The sequence below is a fragment of the Neurospora crassa genome, linkage group I (assembly GCF_000182925.2).
Source record: "Neurospora crassa OR74A linkage group I, whole genome shotgun sequence".
NCBI classification, from domain to species: Eukaryota; Fungi; Ascomycota; class Sordariomycetes; order Sordariales; family Sordariaceae; genus Neurospora; species Neurospora crassa.
In genome coordinates this window covers 4,915,276-4,934,387 of record NC_026501.1, presented here as the reverse complement: position 1 = coordinate 4,934,387, position 19,112 = coordinate 4,915,276, and the positions used below count along the sequence as shown (strand labels likewise).

The window sequence follows — 19,112 nt, the reverse complement described above, 5'->3', positions numbered from 1 at the left end:
ATAATGGGGAGGTTGCAGGAACAGGGGGGTCCACTGTAGAATGATTACTGCAGGTACTCAGCTAATAAAGGACTTATATCTTGGCCCCACACAGTCATATAGCTAAAACATCACAGTCTGGTTACGAATTCCGCATTCTGTCTGCCATCACGTGATTTCGAGTAATGCACTAAACTCGCACGGGCGTTTCTCCCCACAATCCGACCCCTTGTGAAGCAGCCCAAAAGGGGCCAACGCATTTCGTGCTTTTGCAGCCAGCAGCGAACCACTGACGAACTGGAGAATGGACTGGCTCTCGAACTTGCCACGCTCTCACCAGCGAAACAGCTCCATCAACGATTCTGCTCCACGTTCTCAACGTGATATGCTCATTGGTGATAACGGTACTCACTTTGTCGCGTGCCGTGCATGACTTGGTAGACATGGAGAAGACAACGGTAGAAATGGGGAGTCGGGAGCGCGGGGCTTTCTTTTACACTGCTGTTCCTATCGGGGATATGGTGGTGCCAAGGCGACTGAAACGATGTGGACGTTGGACTACCGCTGGGACTGGCAAACTTCTGGAAGCTCTGAAGCTTCCAATTTTGTCAATGGTCAGTCAACCCATTTTTTTGTCCATTTTCTCTCTGGAGCGGAATTATCTGTGATGTGCCAAGTACATACTACATAGGTCATGCTTGACGTTAGTGAAAGCAACACCCACTTCACTTTCTTACAGCTGGCGTTGCTCAAAGGCCAGCATTGGCTAGCTCATACCTACTGCATAGTATGTACAGTCGAAGTTTTCTTGCAGTATCCTGGAAAGCCGAGAAGATGAAGAATTCTGCCCAAGTTCTGGGTGTGTGAATGAGAGAAGAGATGGTGTACAAACGAGTTTCCATACTATCGGTTCAATGACAATTCATATGCTTCTGACAGCTTTCGGTCTTCTCAGGCTGACCCGTTACCTCGGCCGATCGCTCTTGGTTTTGGGGTTGTACCGACCAGCAATGAGATCAACTGAAATTGAGGATGTCCGTCTTACGGGGATTACAAACACGCTGGCTGTGAATACCTACAACGTAAGCAGGACAGCGTGAAACAGAGTTGCGCACCATCTTTTTCTTCCTGTCTCATTCTTTTGCGTTCTAATAATGGCTTGGTACATCCACACAATAGATAGCATATACATAGTAGGTGTGGCTGGGTGAATCTCAACGCCCATGATTTTGTTGAGGGGCGAAATACTAGTCAAAAGAACTTGGCATGACAGGGGCAGCTGCTTCTTCCACGAGGACTGGGGCTTTTTGGGGGGTTTCTTTTTGGCGAGAATGACGGCTTGTGGTACCATTGTCGAGGGTTCTTTGGATGTCCGAAGCCATCGATATATACACCCTTTTCGCTTCGGCTCCAGGTTTTCTGGTTTCTACACTAGTACGTGAGAAGCCTTTCATACCGTTTTGTTAGAGTTGAGGTCCGACTCGCTACCGATTTCAAATCCCCACGGGTTCGCTTTCACGCTTTCCCTCTTTTGGGCTCATTGTTAGTGCAAGGCCCGTCACACTTACAGATTTAAAATCCATATTGCTCCATCCAGGCCCTGCTCCAACTCCAGTGACTGGATTAAATGGAGTCAGCTTGATTTGTGAGCGCCTGCGTACGCAACTGCATGCCACCGATCATCGTCCGTTCCCCGCATCCGCGCTCGCATCAACCTGACATTGGGACCACAAGTACCACCGCGGAACCTCTTTTTATCTGCTGCCCGGGGGTTTTTCGTGTTCTCTTTGCCAGCTCCTCCCGTCTTCTCTTCTACACGCATTATTTTCCATCGCTCGCTCAATCCACCTTTACGAGCCGCAACCTACCGGAAAATGGCCCTACGGCGAGCTGCCCGCGTCATCCTTGTTGGCGCGCCTGGTGTCGGAAAGGGAACACAGTCGGAACGCCTTCTCCGGCGGTTTCCTCAACTGTCCTCCATCAGTTCGGGAGATCTGCTTCGATACAATGTCCAGCAACGGACTCCTCTCGGTGAGTCTTGGGTTCCGCGATCATCTATCGTACGCCCTACGCCCTCATTTCGATCCTGAATCCAATGCTGATTATCACGCGCAGGTATCAAAGTGGAGAGTGTCATGAAGTCCGGCGGTTTGGTATCAGATGACATTATCCTCCGCCTCATTAGCAACGAGCTCACCCAGCGCGGATGGCTTAATTCGGCTCACCCTGCCGGCAACGTCCTGACGCTTGCTTCCTCGGCCCTCAGCGCCGAGGGGGCACATTCTTTCCAAGACGATGCTGAAGTTGCAGCGTTCCTCTCCTCGCCAGCGCAAGCCCGTGGTTTCATGCAGTCTCAGCTTTCCAATGACCCCGCTCATTCTTTTCTGCTGGACGGTTTCCCGCGCACGGCAACCCAGGCTAAGCGTCTGGATGAGATCGTTCCCATCAACCTGGTCGTTTCCCTTAAGACGCCCGTCGAAGTTATCCTTGAGCGCATCTCCGGACGCTGGGTCCACGAACCGTCAGGCCGGGTTTACAACACCACATTCAACGCACCCAAGGTCCCTGGTATCGATGACGTTACCGGCGAGCCCTTGGTCCGCAGGGCGGATGACGACGAGAAGGTTTATCTTGCAAGATACAAGAAGTTCCAGGAAACAGCCGAGCCTCTCCTGGAACATTATGCGCGCCAGGGCGTTCTTTGGGAGGTCGAGGGCATGAGCAGCGACGAGATCACACCAAAGCTCATCAGCGAATTTGAGCGCCACTTCGTTGAGTAGAACGGGCTTTGACCATGACATTTGGAACCCCGACATCGTATCGGGAAACGATAATCGGCTGAGTTGATGACAAGGGGGTTACTTGGGGCTTGTTAAATGGCGTTTTGGCATCGGGTTTGGGTGATTTATTGAGAGTCTTTTGGCTTTCAAGCAGGCGTTTTTGGGAGAACGGGTGGAACATTTGTTTTGTATACCACATCAGCGAAGAAGCGACATGCAGGCGGTTAAGTGTTGCGAACATGTGGATGGTCTCTTCATGTTATTCACGAAAAATCATTGCCGCTCAAAAAAGCGCCATGAAAATCGGGACTTCATCTCCCTTGAATAAAATCTCCAGCGACAGCTTCTTGAACCTCATTTACGACAGCGTCAGGTTCTACTTGCCTCTCGACTTCAACATCCCGTAAGGATAGTTTGAATTGTCTTGTACAGTCATATAGGAATTAGTAATTGAACTTCCGACATCGGTAAACACGCAGTTTATGGAGATGCTTGTCTGAGTTGAGTGCCTTTCCGTACGCTTCGAAACGCCCAAATGTACCGCCTTTTTGTCTGGGAAGGATAGACAGAGGTACCTAGTCATCGTATGTATGTCTTCTAGCTACGCTCTTGTGGGTATTAGAACTGCAACTTCAGCCATCTTCTGCCTCTACCTCGTATATTCAGCCTATAAGCAAATGTACCGAGCTTCAGACTCAAGGTCGTCCGCTACAAGTTACTTGAAAGATGGAGCACTTTATCCGTGCTTATTCTATTGCTCCCAATACCGAATACATACAGCGGAATGAACAGACATGTGTCTGAGGTTCGAGACACATACTGGGGTTCGAATTGGAATAAGTCGAAGGGGCCTCGAACTGGGCACGGACAGGGCATGGTGGGGAGCACGGGGTGCAAGTGGGCATAATCGCCCCGGCAGGCAGCTCTCTTGCCCCTCGGCGAGGTGCTCCGCCCGTTGCCGGACAGGCACCCGTTGCCGGTTTCAGGAACACTGCCAGCTGCCAGGGACAGCCGCCTACCCATTGGTGCAAGGGTATCTACATCCTGGTTCACCTCGCTCAGCTTCAAGGGAACTGGAACAAGATGGCTACTGATTCGACGACAGCCACACCTGGCACCGTCTTGTTGGTGTATCGACCGGGCAAGCTGACCTTGGCATACACACAGCCTGAACTGAGGGATGAATCCCCATGACTGTTGGTTGTTCAGGTTGTGCTCTACTCTTGCCCACCCACTCGAGGGTTGGCTGGTTTGGATCGCATCCACACTCTCCCCCCCCCTCGTCGTCGTTGAAGTTGGGTCCAGTCCGATAGCTACTTCCAACTTTTACTTGAAGTCTTCGCCGAGGGCCTTTAGGTCTTTGTCATTCTCGTGCCCCGTTGCCGTGAGTCTCACTTCCCAAGTCCTGACCAAGCTCATCCTCAACCGTTACCACCCTCCCACTTCTCGTTGCATTGAATAATTCCGAGACAAATATCATCCACATCTGTCTCGTGGATCTTCGTGGATCATCGCGGATCTTCGTGGATCATGAGCTCTACCTAGTTCACGATGAGGGAATACCAACAATCTTGGCGGATTGGGCAACTAGTGTACAACTGACTGTTGTAGGCGCTTGACTCGCTTGTTTGCTTCTTTCGCATCTGACGAACCCGAAAGTGTATAAACTGAACTGCTGTCCCGAGAGACTTCTGGAGTTGGATCCTCGCAGTCTCTTGACCCTGGGAACGACTATATCTGTTTACGGCCACCTGGTGCCCGCCGATCTGGACAATATTTGAACCTCATCATTTTACTGCTTGGTCGCGACAACATGTTAATCCAATGGGCCAAAGTGGCTTTCTTGGTCACGGCTGCCTCCGCTGCCGAACAGTCCTTCTCATTCCTACCTCGTCACCTGGGGAAAGATGATCCGGTTATCGTCAAAGGACGAGACTACGTCTTCAACGTGACGTTATTCGATGAGATGATGAACGCTATCGATGTCATGCAAGAAGTCTATTTCCAGCCATGGGTTGGCACATGGCCCTCTGCTATCGACTGGACCGCTGCTGTCTTGGGGACACACATTGCCGGTACCCTTGAAACTCTACATCGAAGCCTCGAGATAGCGGCGTCAAGGGGGATCGAAATCTCAGAGGGGTGGTCAGCTACGGAGAACACAATCTCTCTTTACTTCTCCCAGTTGATCGGCTTTTACTTCGGCCAGAACATTTTTGCACTCCGCCAGGAAGCTTTTGATGACATGCTCTGGGTTGTATTGGGCTGGCTCGATACCACTAAGTTTGTTGAGGGATATAGCAGTGCATCCAGCCGGCCGCTGTCAGACTTTGGTGACGGCAATGGTGTTGAGTTTCCAACAGAAACGTTACGGAATCGTACCTGGCACGGGACTTTGTGGACTCCGGCGTTTGCTCACCGAGCGAGGATATTTTGGGAGCTGGCAGCCGCCGGCTGGGATACGACACTATGCGGCGGAGGGATGAACTGGAACCCTCGATTGCTGCCGTATAAAAACGCCATTACCAATGAGTTATTTATCGCCGCATCGGTGATGATGTACCTCCATTTCCCTGGGGACGAGAACAACTCACCTTTCATCTCTTCTGAGCACAGCCAGCAGCCCAGGTCTCCTCCCAATCATTCAACAGACAAGAAATGGTACCCACACGATCCCAAGTACCTCGCCGCCGCGCTGGACGCCTACAGCTGGTTGCTTTCCTCCAACATGACTAACGACCTCGGCCTCTACGCCGACGGCTTCCACATCTCCGGCTACTCCTCTGGCAGCAACAATACCAAGTGCGACGAGCGCGACGAGATGTTGTACACCTACAACCAAGGCGTCCTTCTCACCGGGCAGCGGAGCCTCTTCAGCGTTGATCCTGATCCATCCTACCTAAAGGCAGGCCACACGCTCATCCAAAACGTCATCCGAGCGACCGGCTGGGACCTGGCGCGGGACTCTCCAGTTGATGACCTCGACAACCTCAAGCCAGGCGAGCTTCCGCCCTGGCGCGGCTTGGGCCGGGCGGGTATCCTTGAAGAGGTCTGCGATGCGAAGGGTGAGTGCTCGCAGGATGCGCAGACTTTCAAGGGGATTTGGATGCACCATTTTACTGCGTTTTGTTCACCCATTTCCCAACCACAACTACCTCTACGCCACACAACAAAGACAAGTACAGCACCACCTCCCGGTCCTGACCTCTGGAAAAGCATAGCAAAAGCGCACTCAGCAGCTTGCCTACAGTATTCCGGCTGGCTGAAGCACAACGCGCATGCGGCAGCGCGGACCAGGGACAGCCAAGGCAAGTTTGGTATGTGGTGGACAGCTGGTTTGCTGAACATCAAGACATCTGAGCTCCGTCTTGGGCGAAATTCGTTGGCTCCTATGGAGGGAGTGACTGATTATCGGAATCAAGGGGTCCCGCAGACTTCTGAGTGGGTTCCGGCAGGAAGATTGCTGCATGGAGGCGGAGGCGGAGGGGCAGGAGGTCCAACAGTGGTTTATAAAGATCGGGACAGCAATGTGCAGCGTCCGTTGACTGGAAGCTGTCAGTTGAGTAAAGGGTCGGAAAAGACGGGTCTTAACGTGGCTGAGGAGTGTAGCCGGAAAGTGGTGGATGATAATGATCCGAATACTCGCGGTAGGGGCAGGACGGTGGAAACACAAAGCGGAGGGTTGGCGGTATTGAGAGCGTTGTGGGAGCTTTCTGTACAGGGTGAGTAGAATGGTGGTCTTCTAGAGAGAAGTATTGCACATAGGAACTTGAATAACTTTATTCTATCAGGCCCTTATTTTTCATACCTTATATAGACTGCAGTAACACATCAAGAATGCTTTTGACCATCCTAGCAAGATCGACCTGCACATTGTAAAGTTGATGTAAAACACAGCCATATCAGTCCCCGGTCTTTGTGGTGATACGCCCCCCAACTTGTTGACCTGGTGATATTGCGAAACTGGTTCCTTTGTGATGTTGAAACCACCGGCATCTTCCTGGCCGTCACTTCCTAATAATAACCTTGGCAGCAGACGACAAAAAGATTTGGGCGTCCATATGACCAAATACTGATAATGCCTAGTCCATACCCAAGAAAAAAGCGATCCATCAACCCATTGACCATTCATAAGAGTGAAACCAAACGTCAGTCATTCCGTATTCCATGCCTCCTAGCACCCTATAATCAGTCATCAGCCCAAGCATTATCATGATCCCTCCTGTCGTCATTGTTGTTCTTGTTGTCGCTCGAGTTACCGAGTAAAGGCGCCGAACCTCCTGCCCGCGACGGCGACCCATCGTCATCGTCATCCAGGGCTCTCGCCAAGTCATCCGGATCGTGCATCTTAGCGTCCGGATCCAGGGCCTCCGTTACTCCATGATCCTCCAGCGACTGCTCATTATCAAGCACATCGTCATCGGCGCTAACTGAAATACCACGAGCACCCCACTTGGATCTCGGCGCCGAACCACGGCTGTTTCCGTTGCTAATGCCAATACCGTTGACCCCGCGTCGTCCTCCTAGAGCAGGGGCGCTCTCCTCGTCGTCATCCGCGCTGTGCTCCCCAGTAATACGCTTGTTGCCGAAGATATGAGTGAGAAGCCACCCGCGCTGCAGGTCATCGGAGTCGACAACGCCGCCGTTCCGCAGCTTGACACGCTGGCGTGTCCAGTAGACCCAGGCAAAGTCGGCGTATAGGGCTGTCTGGATGAGGCCAAAGACAATGGAGATACCATCAGGCTTCCGGCCATTGATGTCGAGCGCACGGACGATCCAGTTCAGAATGTAGAGGGCGCGGTAGGAGCCCAGGAACACGATGTATAACGAAGTGATGACGGTCGGAACGGTGGTCTGGCGGAGGAGGAGGAGTTGAGGAAGCACGCAGACGGATTCGAGGATTTGGGAGAATACCCAGAGCCACTGAGAAGGGGAAAGAGACTAGTAAGTAACAAGTAGGATGGAAGGGAGGAAGGGCGAGACGTAGCGGCATGGTGTACTTACCTCTCGAAAACCCCAATCCTCCTTGGGCTTACCGATCATCATCACGAAAGGTGACAGGAGCAAGCTCGCCCCCAGTATGATGGCGCCGAACTTCCATGCCTTCTCTCGCTCGCGGGTCCGTGGAAAGAGGAACTGCATGGCCGCAATGGTGTAGAATGACGAAGAGAGGTAGAAGATCTTGAAGAGGAAATTCCACCAGTCTAAAAATCCTCCCCACCAATTTTCGCCGAAAAGGTCTGTGTAGCGCGTGATAAAGACAAGCGTATAAAATACTTGTGTGATGAGAGACACGCCTACAGGCCAGTGTTAGTTGGAGGGATGTAGTTGCGTCAATAAAAAGAGAGGGGTATAACCTTCAGCGCTCCTATTGCGATGGATGGAGTATAGAAGGATGCATTTTGAAATAAGATGAGATAGATCAGCCGCCCACCTGAAAATCTACCAGTACAATGTCAGCTTCCGGTAATCTATGCGGCTTCGAGGTGATCGGGGATATGGAGCGCTTCGCGCCGCTGTGGTGATGTTAGTACCGGGTCTGGCTCTGTTCTAATACTTACGCTGATTCCGTGTATATCTAGAAATCCCATCTTGTGCGACGGGCACACTGATCGCGCTGGAGTGGCTTCGTGTCAAGCTTCTAGCAGATAGATGTTTTCTCGGGGGTTGAAGGAAGAAGAAGGTCGAACGTAAGATTCTTCAAGTTGATCCGGACGTTCGCCGGAGAAGTGACGTATCACGTACTGCACTTATACCCGAGTGGAGGTGGACTCGGTGGAGCAAGCCGTAGAGGTGCTCGGGCCTGGGGGTGTTGCGGGGTTTGCTCTGTTTGCTTGTGTTGTCGACTAGGTGCGGCGACGACGATTGCGGGAAGTTGTTTTGTCAAGAGCGGCCAGAGAAGAGTTCATGAAAGAGTAGGAAATTGAAGCTCGGGCGGCTGGAACTTGAACTAGACATAGGTAGGTAGGTAGCAGGAGTATGCACAGCTGAGCTTAAAGGCACAGCAGATGCAGATAGGTACGTAACGGTAAGACCTCTTAGCTCTCGATTTGTTGACGTTCGTTTGTTTGGTTTCGGTTTCGGGGTCGTTGAGGGGAAGGCAGCTCTTGACATCCCTGCACTGTTGGAGATATCGAAGCACGACGGGAATCTTCCCTAGTGACCAGGGCATCTTACAATCATTGTTTCTGCTCCCTTCCACTTCCTTGACTCCACGTTGACAGGCTCGCGGTGGCTTCCTGTCTGCTACTGTGAAGTCTCGCTATCCAGTTTTCCTGTCCCAAAGCACCTAAAATCCGAGCCCAGATAAACTAGAGGTATGCGGTCTATGCAATGGAAACCCCTAAAATGGTGCCTCTAGGCATAGAAGTATACAGGACCAACCCTCAAAGTGCAACCCCCAAAAGTGCAGAAGAACGAGCGGCCGAAATTGGTTTCCCAATACAATGCTCAAACTGCAAAGTGCAAAGACATTGGCCAGCTAGGATTTATACCTCCACCTATAGGGACATAAAGTGGTACAGTGGGTACCATTTAAAAACGCACAACCCCGAAATTTTGGCCATTTTTTCCCCAACCTTGGGAATGACCACCTGGCTTCTAAAGTCTCTGGCAACCACAATTCTTAATAAAAATGGCCAAAACTCGTTAGAGGGGTACTTTAGAAAGCGGGGAATCTTCTGATCTATTTTTAATATTTGGTATACCATCCCTTAGCCTCCCTCACCGCCCGGACTCTAGTAGGTATATTGTTAATAAGGCGATTCACAACATCGATTTCAAAGTCCAACCAAACTATAGTAGCCACCTCCTGTAGTAAATCTAATGACTTCTCGTTCTTTGGCATCGTCGAAAGTTCTGGGCATCTTTCAATAATCCTTTCTTTTAGTAAAGACTATAGATTTTCGATCGGATTAAGATCGGGTAAGTAAGGTAGCTATAATAAAACTTTGAACCCTATCTCCGCTAGCTACTCCTTTAATAACTTCGAAGTGTAAATAAGGGTATTGTCTTGTATAAAGGTAATATAAGGCTCTATTAGCCCTGGAAGCTCTTCCTCCAAAATTTGTTTATAAACTCGGGCAGTTATACCTCCTTTTTTGGTATTGGGGTCTCCGTAGTAGATAGCGAAATTACTCTTCACCCTATAACGAATTATACCCCAAAATATTTGAAATTAGTAAAATAATTTATACCTCGGCTAAACGAAGGAAGGATTTATAGTTAATAAGCTTTAAACGGAGAGAAATAGTTAATTTTTGGGTGAGATATTTAAAGATAAAGATAAAGAGTTGTATTTACCCTTAGGACGAAAAACCCATTTTCGCTATCCTCTACCTCCTTTCTCAATTGTAGACTTATCTATAAAAAGAACCGTCCTCTAAAAGGATAAGGGACGATCCTTATACTCTAAAGACCAAGTATATTTTGATGTAGTATATTTATTAGAAAGATATAGCCTTATAGTTGCAAAATAGTAACCGATTTTCCACTTCTTAAGGTTATTTGTGAGGTAGCCCCTTTTAATATGAGGGTATGCTTTTTTTCGCAAACTCTCGATCTAAATAAAGGGCTCTTTGGTAATGATAGTTAGAATCCGTCTTTTATTATACTTATTTAAGAGTAGTAGTCGTCCACGGCCAGGTTTAGAGATACTATAGTCTTAAGCGGTAAAGCGGCGAACTACGCTTCGGACGTGGGAGATAGACACTCCCTTGTGCTCGGCCACATCCTTGGCGGAGGTTCCTGTAGAGTAGCTAGCATAGATCCGATTCCTCCTCCGGGGAGTAGAGTGCTTGAATTTTGCCTTTTTAATGGGGCTGGAGGTAATGGGGGCCATTTGAACAAAGAGGGTGGTTTTTGGTGTTTTGGTCAAAGTCGAAAAAAAGGCGGGGTTGTGCGTTTTTAAATGGTACCCACTGTAGGAGGGAAATGTATACCCAATCAGCGGGGCTTTAAATGCCCACTCTTGTTAGTATACCTAGGTAATTAGGCGCTCTTTAGTAGCCAGAAGGTACTCAATGGTTTGTGCACCAGATCCCCGAAGTGCAAACACCTACACGATGGAATGGTAAGTACGAAGATGGGAATCTGGCGGTCCCAATCACCTTCCCTTGCTCTCATTTTCTTGCCCTGTTTGCCACAGACTTTCAAGTTAAGGAAATTCGACACCCGATCTTTGGATGACTTTGTCGTCTTTTCTGAGACCATAGAAGACTGACGTATCAAGATGGTCTCTCGGGCGTTATGAGATGATACACTAGTGAGTGTATTTTGCGCGACGATGATTGGGTTTGTTTCTCCCCGCTCCCGATACGTTGACGTGACGACAACCCCAAGGCCGATTCCCAAGGACCATGAATCAAACTGAAAGTGTAATAAAAAAAGAAGAAAGCGAAATAGAATAAGGCGAACAACACTCCTTGCTCCACCTCTCTGAAAGAATAGCAAGTGACTGCCTGCCCCTTTTGAATGTAAATGATGGTCCGCCTGGGCCGCGCATTCCCAAGAAGACGGGCCGTTACCATTCATCTGAGGGTGGGTGTACACGTAAGCTACATGGGTCGTCGGCCCTCAGGAAGAACAAGCCTCCACAAGCACACAGCGGCCAGCCCGCATGCTGAAGCCCGACGCTTTTCCCAAGTCATCTTTCAACTCCGCGCGTAGATATCAGCACTCTTTGTCTCTTCTCAGCCACAAAGTCATCTACTGAAAGGTTCTGCAGATTGTGAACCGATATTTTGAGAAAACAATTTCTTGTTCGGATTCAGACGTTGCCTATCGCTGGCGCGACCTCTCTCCAACTTTGGCGCATCTTACCTGTGCGCATGTGGTGATCGAGAAGTGCCGTCCAAGTTCTCCGATGCTCGCTTGCAGAGCTACCACACATTAAGATGAAGGAGCACTAGTTCAGTCCTGAGCAATCGATATACCGCAAGTGTGATAAAGTTTCGATCTCGTCTACTTATTGTACCTACCGCTATGGGCCAGGTACGACAGAGACTTGACTGTGCCGGACAGAGGATTCAACCAAGCTGGCGTCATTCCTAACCTCCATTGATTGACGATATCAAACCTTTTCTGGCAGATCTGGGTTAAAGAGCTTGATGACTCTGACCTTTGGTCGGACCTAGGACACCATCAGGAAAGCACAAGCAGGCAGACTTCTAAAGTCACGGAGTCCCGATCATGCATTTGCCTTTCTTCCGAACACGGGGTAGATTTGGGTGAGATACATTCGGAAAGTATGGCCCGTATCGGCTGAACCTGTAGGTACCTTTACCCACTAGCCGTCGTGATGTCGTGTGCTCTCTCGTTAAGTTCCAGGAGGTTGGAACCCCAGGAAAGAGCTGAGCTGGGATACCCAGCTCAAGACGGTGCGTCCCTGCTTCCCGGTCGATGGGCTGTTGTACCTGGCAGTTCTCATTTCCCGATCTTGCTTGCCTTGAATGGAAGGTAGAAGTATTATTTTCACTTGAAATCCTTACAAGTTTGCGGCTCTCTCACACCCCGTTTGACATGACGGATACAACCCAGGTGACTACCTCTACCTAGCCCACCTCAGACGCATCGCCCATACTTCCTCCGCGCTTTATCTTCCCCCTCTTTCGTCTTCTGGTCTCCGCCAGACGAATCTGGTCTCTTGTCTTCTGACCCGATGAGCCCCGGTCGCTGCTTCTTACATACCCGAACATGGGACGCGTCACCAGTATTTGAATCTCGCTGTCTTGGCTCCCCAATGTGTGGGGCCATGTCATGAGTAGACATGTACATCGGGGAAAGACCGATGATACCGAACCTTTTTGACAAGCAAATGCAATCAGATATAAGAAACCTATGAGCCGTGGGTGTACCTACCCGCCGACCCAATCCCTTAGGTACCCAAGCCATGCCACCAGAGGCACGGATATCACAGCCGTAACACTCCTTGACATTCCTTGCCCTAAGTGTAATAACAGCATAGATAATCTCTGTATCACCTTTCCGATCTCAACCCCCCATTCTCCATTCATTCTCCTCGTTTTCCTTTTTATCTTTCCTGTTATATTCTTTGTCCCTTGTCTTGATCCTCCTCAAGAACAGGACAAAATGCTCCTAAATTGGCTCCTCATTGTAACGACGCTTTTCCCCCTCAGCACATGTGCGCCTATAGAGCACGAAGATGCCATTGCGATAGAGGGCATGGCCGACCAGAAGGACATGAGCGGGAAGGCTGGAGACCCTCCTCAGAAATATTTCCGTAGGTGAACCCACAACGCAAAAAGGCACCACCGCCAAGGTGTCCAAAGTTCTCAATGAGCTTGTCTCTGGGACTGCCCGGTGTCAGACTCTATGCTGTAACTCGGGGTTGGATAATGCTGAGAACACAACGCTGACCAACAAACAGACGAGTCAACGTAAGAGAAACACCATTTGTAACAGACAAACAGCAGAACTCGTCGGTTAACGTACAATCACCGCGTAGCTTCGACCCACACTATGATGGCCGGTATGACGCACCTCCTGTTGATCTGGCAGTCGCATTATATTCGCGCTACTGACACGGCGGCGCAGGTTTGCCGAGAAAGCGCTCGGCTACCAGGAACAAAAGGCAGCACTGAAGAATCTTGTCCGGACATTCCTTGAGACAATGAGAGACCTAGGCATTGAGACCTGGCTCATGCACGGTAGCCTGCTGGGATGGTGGTGGAACAAGCAGGTATAGCTGACCCTTTTCGCCCGTGACGGTTGCTAGAACTGACATGCACCCAGATCATGCCGTGGGACTCGGATGCCGACGTACAAGTCACTGAGGCCAGCATGTACTTCCTAGCAACCTATTACAACATGTCCGTCTTTCATTATAAGACACCGAGGTTACCGGCCGGCCGGAACTACATGTTGGAGGTTAACCCTAACTTCTCCAACGGAGACCAGTCGGACTGGTTGAATGTCATCGACGCCAGGTGGATCGATACCGAGTCCGGATTGTTTATCGATATTACAACTGCTCGGTACAACCTGACACACCCGGCAGGCGAGGGCATGATGAGCTGCAAAGATGGCCATGAGTTTCGGGTAACTATCTCCACATCAGTGAAGAGTAGCGGCGGTGGCTAACAATAGGTAGGATACATACATCTTCCCCTTACGGGACACCATCTTCGAGGGAGTTGCAGCCAAGATCCCGTACCGCTACAAAGATTTGCTCGCAAAAGAGTATGGTGACTGGTCACTTACCTTGAAAGAGTTTGCCAAGTATGTATGACCATCCGGTCGAAGAGAATTATGCAAGCTAATGGCCCTACAGCCACATATTTGACGAGGTAAAGATGGAATGGGTGCCGAAGTTAACTACACAATGAAGTGCGGGCGGAAGAGCAAATATTTGATACCCTATAGATGATGATGAGGTGAACTTAAGCGGGTTCGTAGCCTCGGAAGAAGGACGAGATTAGATCAGCAACAAGATACAGGGATATCCATGTACAAAACAGATGCGTAGTTTGCCACGTGAAGAGGTGAAGAAGAACTTATATTGTATGAATTAGAAGTAACGGTTGATAAGATCGTTATCATTCGATGTCGGCTGGTGATGTTGTTGTTGGTGTTTCGGTTGTGGTTATGCTGTGACTGTGAGGCTGAACTAGGGATCTGGGGCCTTCAAGGGTCAAGTGCTTGGCAACAGCCACTCCACCGCAAGGATCAGTACCTGTGCAGGCGGAACCCCCCAACCTCTGGAAGCTCGGCGGTTGCGGGGGGATGCCCCCAGGGGACATCACAAGGCAAGGACGGGAAGCAGCGAGCAGCCTGCCAACGCATCCACTGCCGCCAAGCCGTGCAACCCGACCCCAGTACTATCGCGTTTGTCAATTGATCCAGCGCGTTCCAGGTTCCAATGTCGTCAATTGAACTCCTGCGACTACGTCCATTCAAGATCCTCTCTGCACTAACATCACACCCGTGCCACTCCAGTCTGTCGGCGGTATAAAAGACAGCTGCCACGCCTACCTAAGAATGTGATCCGCTCCAGCTACGGATTGACTTCTTTCTCGAAGCCATGGCGACCAGTAAGCCTCTCAGTCCAAGAATGCTTTCAGTTGGTAATAGACTGACCTGAGCCAAGGTCGGCAGGAGCGCATGCAAGAGCGCATGCGCGGGGCGCAGTAAGTTGTTGACGATATCCTGTCTTTCTGCGTCATCTCTGACATGAGACTTTTCCCGGTTTTTAATGACATCCCCACAGTTCTCATCAGGTTGCCGATATCTCATTCAATTTCGAGATCCCTCTGCCCGTAGAGGAACCCTCCTCCGAGGAACCCACAGGTCACGATGAAGCGTCTTCGCCAACCAAATCGCCAGACACGGCTCTTGCTCCAGCTCCTACAGTAGAGACACAGCCTGTAGCTGGGCAGGTGTTGACACGTCCAACGCCCAATACGTCTGTTAAAAGGAGTCGTAAGAGCCCCCCATCAGCAACATCAATAGCCGCAATACATACACAGCCCCAGCCGCCTCACCCTCGAGCTACGAGCCCTTCAGCTGCGTCTGCGCAGTCGCGCTCTCCCGACACGAACGACTTTTCTGCCCACAATAACAAAGAATCACATACCGTCATCAGCGAGCGATCAACCCGGGAACGCTCCTCTGGCTTACGACGCACTTCTCCTACGCGGGCGGACCATGGATCAGGAGATGCGACATCGCTGGTAGTCGATAAACATCCTAGCCCAGCTCAGTCACAGTCACATCAGCACTTGGAATCGCCCGAGCAACCCCCACCACAACCAATAAGCAGTGCAACCAAAGCACATCACCGGCCTCGCTATGTCTCGCCGACTGCTCTGACGGAAGAGGTAGACGAGAGTCCGGCCGATGCTCCCGGAAGCGGAAGGCGTCGACCATTACGGGTTGACGAACCTGGAAGCGCAGTGATTGGATCCAGCGCATTACTCCAGCAGGTTCTAAAGGAGTTGGACGATGGGACCGAACAAGAGCCAGAGCAATCTTCTCCGCTCGAGCGCGCGGCATCACGGAAGAGTGGGGATTTGTTCGCTGTAAGGAGGGTATCGGCCGAAACGCGGAGGAGCTCAAGACTCTCGGGTAGTAGTCCGCCTGAAAGTGTGGCGAGCCAAGACTTGGGTGAAGAGCCCTCACCGTCGAAAGCAGCGCAGCAGGGCGGAACTGAGAGGGACAGAGATCCAGGGTTAGAGGCAGGAGACAGACAACGAGGTACGCGCAGTGCTGAGCGTAACAATGACGGCGTCGAAAGCGAGCGTCCTAGCAGAGGAAAGGGGAAGAACAGGGGCCAGGAAGACGACACCGAAAAGGCCTTGGAAATTAGCAGCAAGGAAGCTGCTCAACTTCCCGGCAGGAAACGTCCCAGACGAGCTGTCCCTGCGCCCTCCTCACAGTCAGAGGCAAGACCACCTGAGGCGGAGCCTCTGCTTAAGCGACGCCGCAGACAAATCGAGCCAGCGAATACGGCCCAGCAGAAGCCATCTAAAGCACGAGGAGAAAGGTTTGAGCGCGCGCCTACTCCGGTATCGAGTCCTCCCCAGGAACAGCAGAAGCAACCAAAGCAACAAACGGCACCCGCAGGCCGCAGACGTACGACTCAGAAGACCTCGAAGGCGAAGCAGAGCAGAAAAACATCCAAGAAGGATGATGCAGAGGACCAAGGAAAGAGGGAGAAAGCAGAAGCCGTTCCGATTACCGTTCAGCGCTTCACAAAGCCGCCCAGAGCCAGCGACGATGCCGACGAACTAAATGCCAGTGTTCTTGACGCCGAGATTCCATTTGCGAACAGAGCCGGCGTCAACGCCATAGACGTCCTCTCCGAACTATGCGAGGGTCTCATCGCAGGGTTTCTAGCCAGGCTGGAGGAACGAGCCCGAGCTGCGGATGACGCAGCAACAAAGAGGGAACAAAAGACCAAGTTTCGCACCATGGAGACGTTTCAGGAGGAGCTGAGGACTAGGCTACTGGAACGTACTATCGCCCTCGATACGCTCCACGCCTTGCGCAAACGGGTAAGGGTGGTGCAGAAGGAGAAGCTGGGATTGAGAGAGGAGATATTGAGGATACGCGCCGAGAGAGATCAAGTTTCGTTGAGGATGGATGCTATTCGGATTAAGCATGAGGTGGATAGTAAGGAGGCTTTGGTCAGTTCTTGCCCTGATCCACTTTTTCTCTCTTTTCCCTAATGGGGTTTGCTTGCTGACCCTCTCTTCTTTTTTTGCTACTAGCGACACATATCGCTCTCCTCTGCCATGCATGACATAGACCTTGCGGTGGAAAGAGGTCAAGCAGCTCCCGAACTGTTGCCGGCTGAGCAGAAGATGGCAGACCTGGCGAATTTGGAGTTCCTCATCAGCAGGGTATCGGGTGAGGTGTGTAACAAGGGTAACGGCGGTGGGACATTAAAGCAGATCCAGGACTTCAATGCTTTTTTGGAGCGAGCGGCAAGTGTTTTAGAGGGCAGGTAATTGGGTACATCAATTCAATAACATCTCGACACCACGGGACAAAAGCGTCTTGCCCGGGATGTCAGTTGTGCAACGATTCGAACTTGGTGTTGATATATCTCTATGTCAATCAATATCTCTGCCGTGTCCAAGCACCTCCTGTTGGACTATGACACTGACCGATGCCTTAGCTGGCCCAAGTATCCGCAGCAACACTCTGTATGAATTTGACAGCGTTATTGTGTAAATCTAAAATACATCCACATCTAGGTGGCTAAGTCGTACTGTTGTGTCCGGAATCTGTTCTTCATAATACATCCCCCTTCAACCTGACGGGATTGTCAAACACTCATTTCAATAGTTCGGTGTTCCAAGAACCCGCTTGATCTTATCTCCAATCGTCTCCCTACCCTCCATTCTGCGTTGCTCTCTCTCCTTGGATTGCTCGTTCCACAACTCCTGGAGATTCTTGGCCATAATCGCCTTGGCCCTGTGCTCAGCTCTGAGCGCCTCCTCTTGCGCAGCGCGCTCCAGCTCCGGAAGTTTGGCCAGTTCCTCCTGCCAGGATTCCACGATGGCCTGGCTTGGTTCGTAGGGGTCCTTCCCTGGTTCTGTACCTGCACCAGCTGCTGATGTGGACTGAGGGGCAGCCGATGTTTTAGTCGGGTAGACGGGGACTTTGTAGGTGCTGTTTTCGAACAGCGAGGGGAACGCAGGAATTGGCCGGCCCTCAGCTTTGCACTTCTCGATCTCCGCTTCTTGGTCGAGCATCCGATGGTACAAAGCGTCGGCGTGCATTTGGATGTCCTCGTCCACTTCGGGCGAGCGGCCGTAGGTTTGGAGGTAGCCTAGGGCTTTTAGTAGTTTCTTCAAACATGATTAACTTGGTCAGCAACTAATCGACGAAACAACAAGAGACAAACTGCCAGCTTCCGAACAGCTCGCACCCGGGGAACACAGGGCAGTAATAACGCATAACATACCGATTGCATATTATAGCACCTCTCAAACTTCCTCACCGTATCCCGGCACATGGTTGCGCGATCCGCCCAGCTGCCGTGCTTCATACAGTTGTTCCAGTCCAGCTGTTCCTCGGCGCAGTTCTCCAGCGCCGCTTTGCCAATCATCGCCTTGCGCTCCTTGAACCCTTCCAGCACGTCCATTAGCTTCTCGTGGTCCGTCTTGGTCTCGGCCTCAATCTCGTACTGCGGCCGGTAGGTTTTCCAGAGGTGCGCGTAGCGGCCATCTTGGTAGAGGGAGGCGCGTGGTACAGCTGGTTGTTGTTGTTGTTGTTCCTGTTGTGGTTGTTCGGTCGCTGGTACTTTCGCTGTCGGTACGGGCGCCGCTGGAGCGCTGGCGAGATACTGTTTAGCTCGTGGTTTTTGTTGTTGTTGTTGTTGTTGCTGCTGCTGTTGCTGTTCCTGTTCTTGCTGAGTCGTGTACTTGACGGGGGACTCCCGGGCAAGGAACTCGCGGAGCTTGGGATCGAGCTTCCCCAGGGGATCTGACTCGTCGCTGCTGGAGCTGTTTCCGAACCACCCATCAAACCAGCCCATTGTTGCTGGGTTCGAATGTTAATCCTAACCGCAGAACTTGCGCGTTGATAATAGTCTTCCAGCGACAGGAAAGCTGGGCTAGCGCGCAAGTCTGTAAGTACTATCGCGTTTGTGGCACCATGAGGGAGGGGTAACTTCTGTTCCGTTGCCCTGCGAGCTATCGTGAGCTTGCAATTCCGGGCGGACCAAGACGGCAGAATGACCGGCCTCGGGAATTGTGAAGGGTGGTCGATCTAACCCTAACCCTAGACAACCCACCAGAAAGAACATCGCCCGTTCTGAACCTCTCAATCTGGTCCTAATGGTAAACAACTTGAATCCGGGCACTTGCACTCCGGTTATAGCAGTTG

At 51.1% G+C, this 19,112-nt stretch overlaps 6 protein-coding genes across 6 annotated transcripts; 4 read left to right on the top strand and 2 right to left on the bottom strand.

Moving 5' to 3' along the window:
* The first annotated feature begins 1,304 nt into the window (after positions 1 to 1,304).
* On the top strand, positions 1,305 to 3,237 carry NCU03216 (adenylate kinase). The gene is made up of 2 exons (XM_960223.3): positions 1,305 to 2,010; positions 2,095 to 3,237. The coding sequence occupies exons 1-2, from the start codon at positions 1,854 to 1,856 to the stop codon at positions 2,757 to 2,759; spliced, it is 822 nt and encodes a 273-aa protein (XP_965316.1). The 5' UTR covers positions 1,305 to 1,853; the 3' UTR covers positions 2,760 to 3,237.
* A 775-nt stretch (positions 3,238 to 4,012) lies between these two features.
* Positions 4,013 to 6,489, top strand: NCU03215 (glycosyl hydrolase; the record flags this gene model as incomplete). Its single annotated transcript, XM_960222.3, has 2 exons — positions 4,013 to 4,143; positions 4,371 to 6,489. Exon 2 carries the CDS (start codon positions 4,573 to 4,575, stop codon positions 6,487 to 6,489), a length of 1,917 nt encoding a protein of 638 aa, XP_965315.3. The 5' UTR covers positions 4,013 to 4,143; positions 4,371 to 4,572.
* Positions 6,490 to 6,513: 24 nt separating this feature from the next.
* NCU03214 (ER lumen protein retaining receptor) lies at positions 6,514 to 8,864 on the bottom strand. Its single transcript, XM_960221.3, has 4 exons — positions 8,321 to 8,864; positions 8,117 to 8,201; positions 7,764 to 8,056; positions 6,514 to 7,682 (listed from the first exon to the last, which is right to left on the bottom strand). Exons 1-4 carry the CDS (start codon positions 8,348 to 8,350, stop codon positions 6,948 to 6,950), a joined length of 1,143 nt encoding a protein of 380 aa, XP_965314.3. The 5' UTR covers positions 8,351 to 8,864; the 3' UTR covers positions 6,514 to 6,947.
* Positions 8,865 to 12,663: 3,799 nt separating this feature from the next.
* NCU03213 (mannosylphosphorylation protein) lies at positions 12,664 to 14,309 on the top strand. Its single transcript, XM_960220.2, has 7 exons — positions 12,664 to 12,999; positions 13,147 to 13,156; positions 13,225 to 13,248; positions 13,314 to 13,458; positions 13,512 to 13,817; positions 13,870 to 13,997; positions 14,050 to 14,309. Exons 1-7 carry the CDS (start codon positions 12,849 to 12,851, stop codon positions 14,102 to 14,104), a joined length of 819 nt encoding a protein of 272 aa, XP_965313.2. The 5' UTR covers positions 12,664 to 12,848; the 3' UTR covers positions 14,105 to 14,309.
* A 265-nt stretch (positions 14,310 to 14,574) lies between these two features.
* NCU03212 (hypothetical protein) lies at positions 14,575 to 17,412 on the top strand. The gene is made up of 4 exons (XM_960219.2): positions 14,575 to 14,809; positions 14,866 to 14,905; positions 14,986 to 16,903; positions 16,988 to 17,412. The coding sequence occupies exons 1-4, from the start codon at positions 14,800 to 14,802 to the stop codon at positions 17,225 to 17,227; spliced, it is 2,208 nt and encodes a 735-aa protein (XP_965312.1). The 5' UTR covers positions 14,575 to 14,799; the 3' UTR covers positions 17,228 to 17,412.
* On the bottom strand, positions 17,306 to 18,940 carry NCU03211 (hypothetical protein). The gene is made up of 2 exons (XM_960218.2): positions 18,190 to 18,940; positions 17,306 to 18,073 (listed from the first exon to the last, which is right to left on the bottom strand). Exons 1-2 carry the CDS (start codon positions 18,760 to 18,762, stop codon positions 17,561 to 17,563), a joined length of 1,086 nt encoding a protein of 361 aa, XP_965311.1. The 5' UTR covers positions 18,763 to 18,940; the 3' UTR covers positions 17,306 to 17,560.
* Between the last annotated feature and the right edge of the window lie 172 nt (positions 18,941 to 19,112).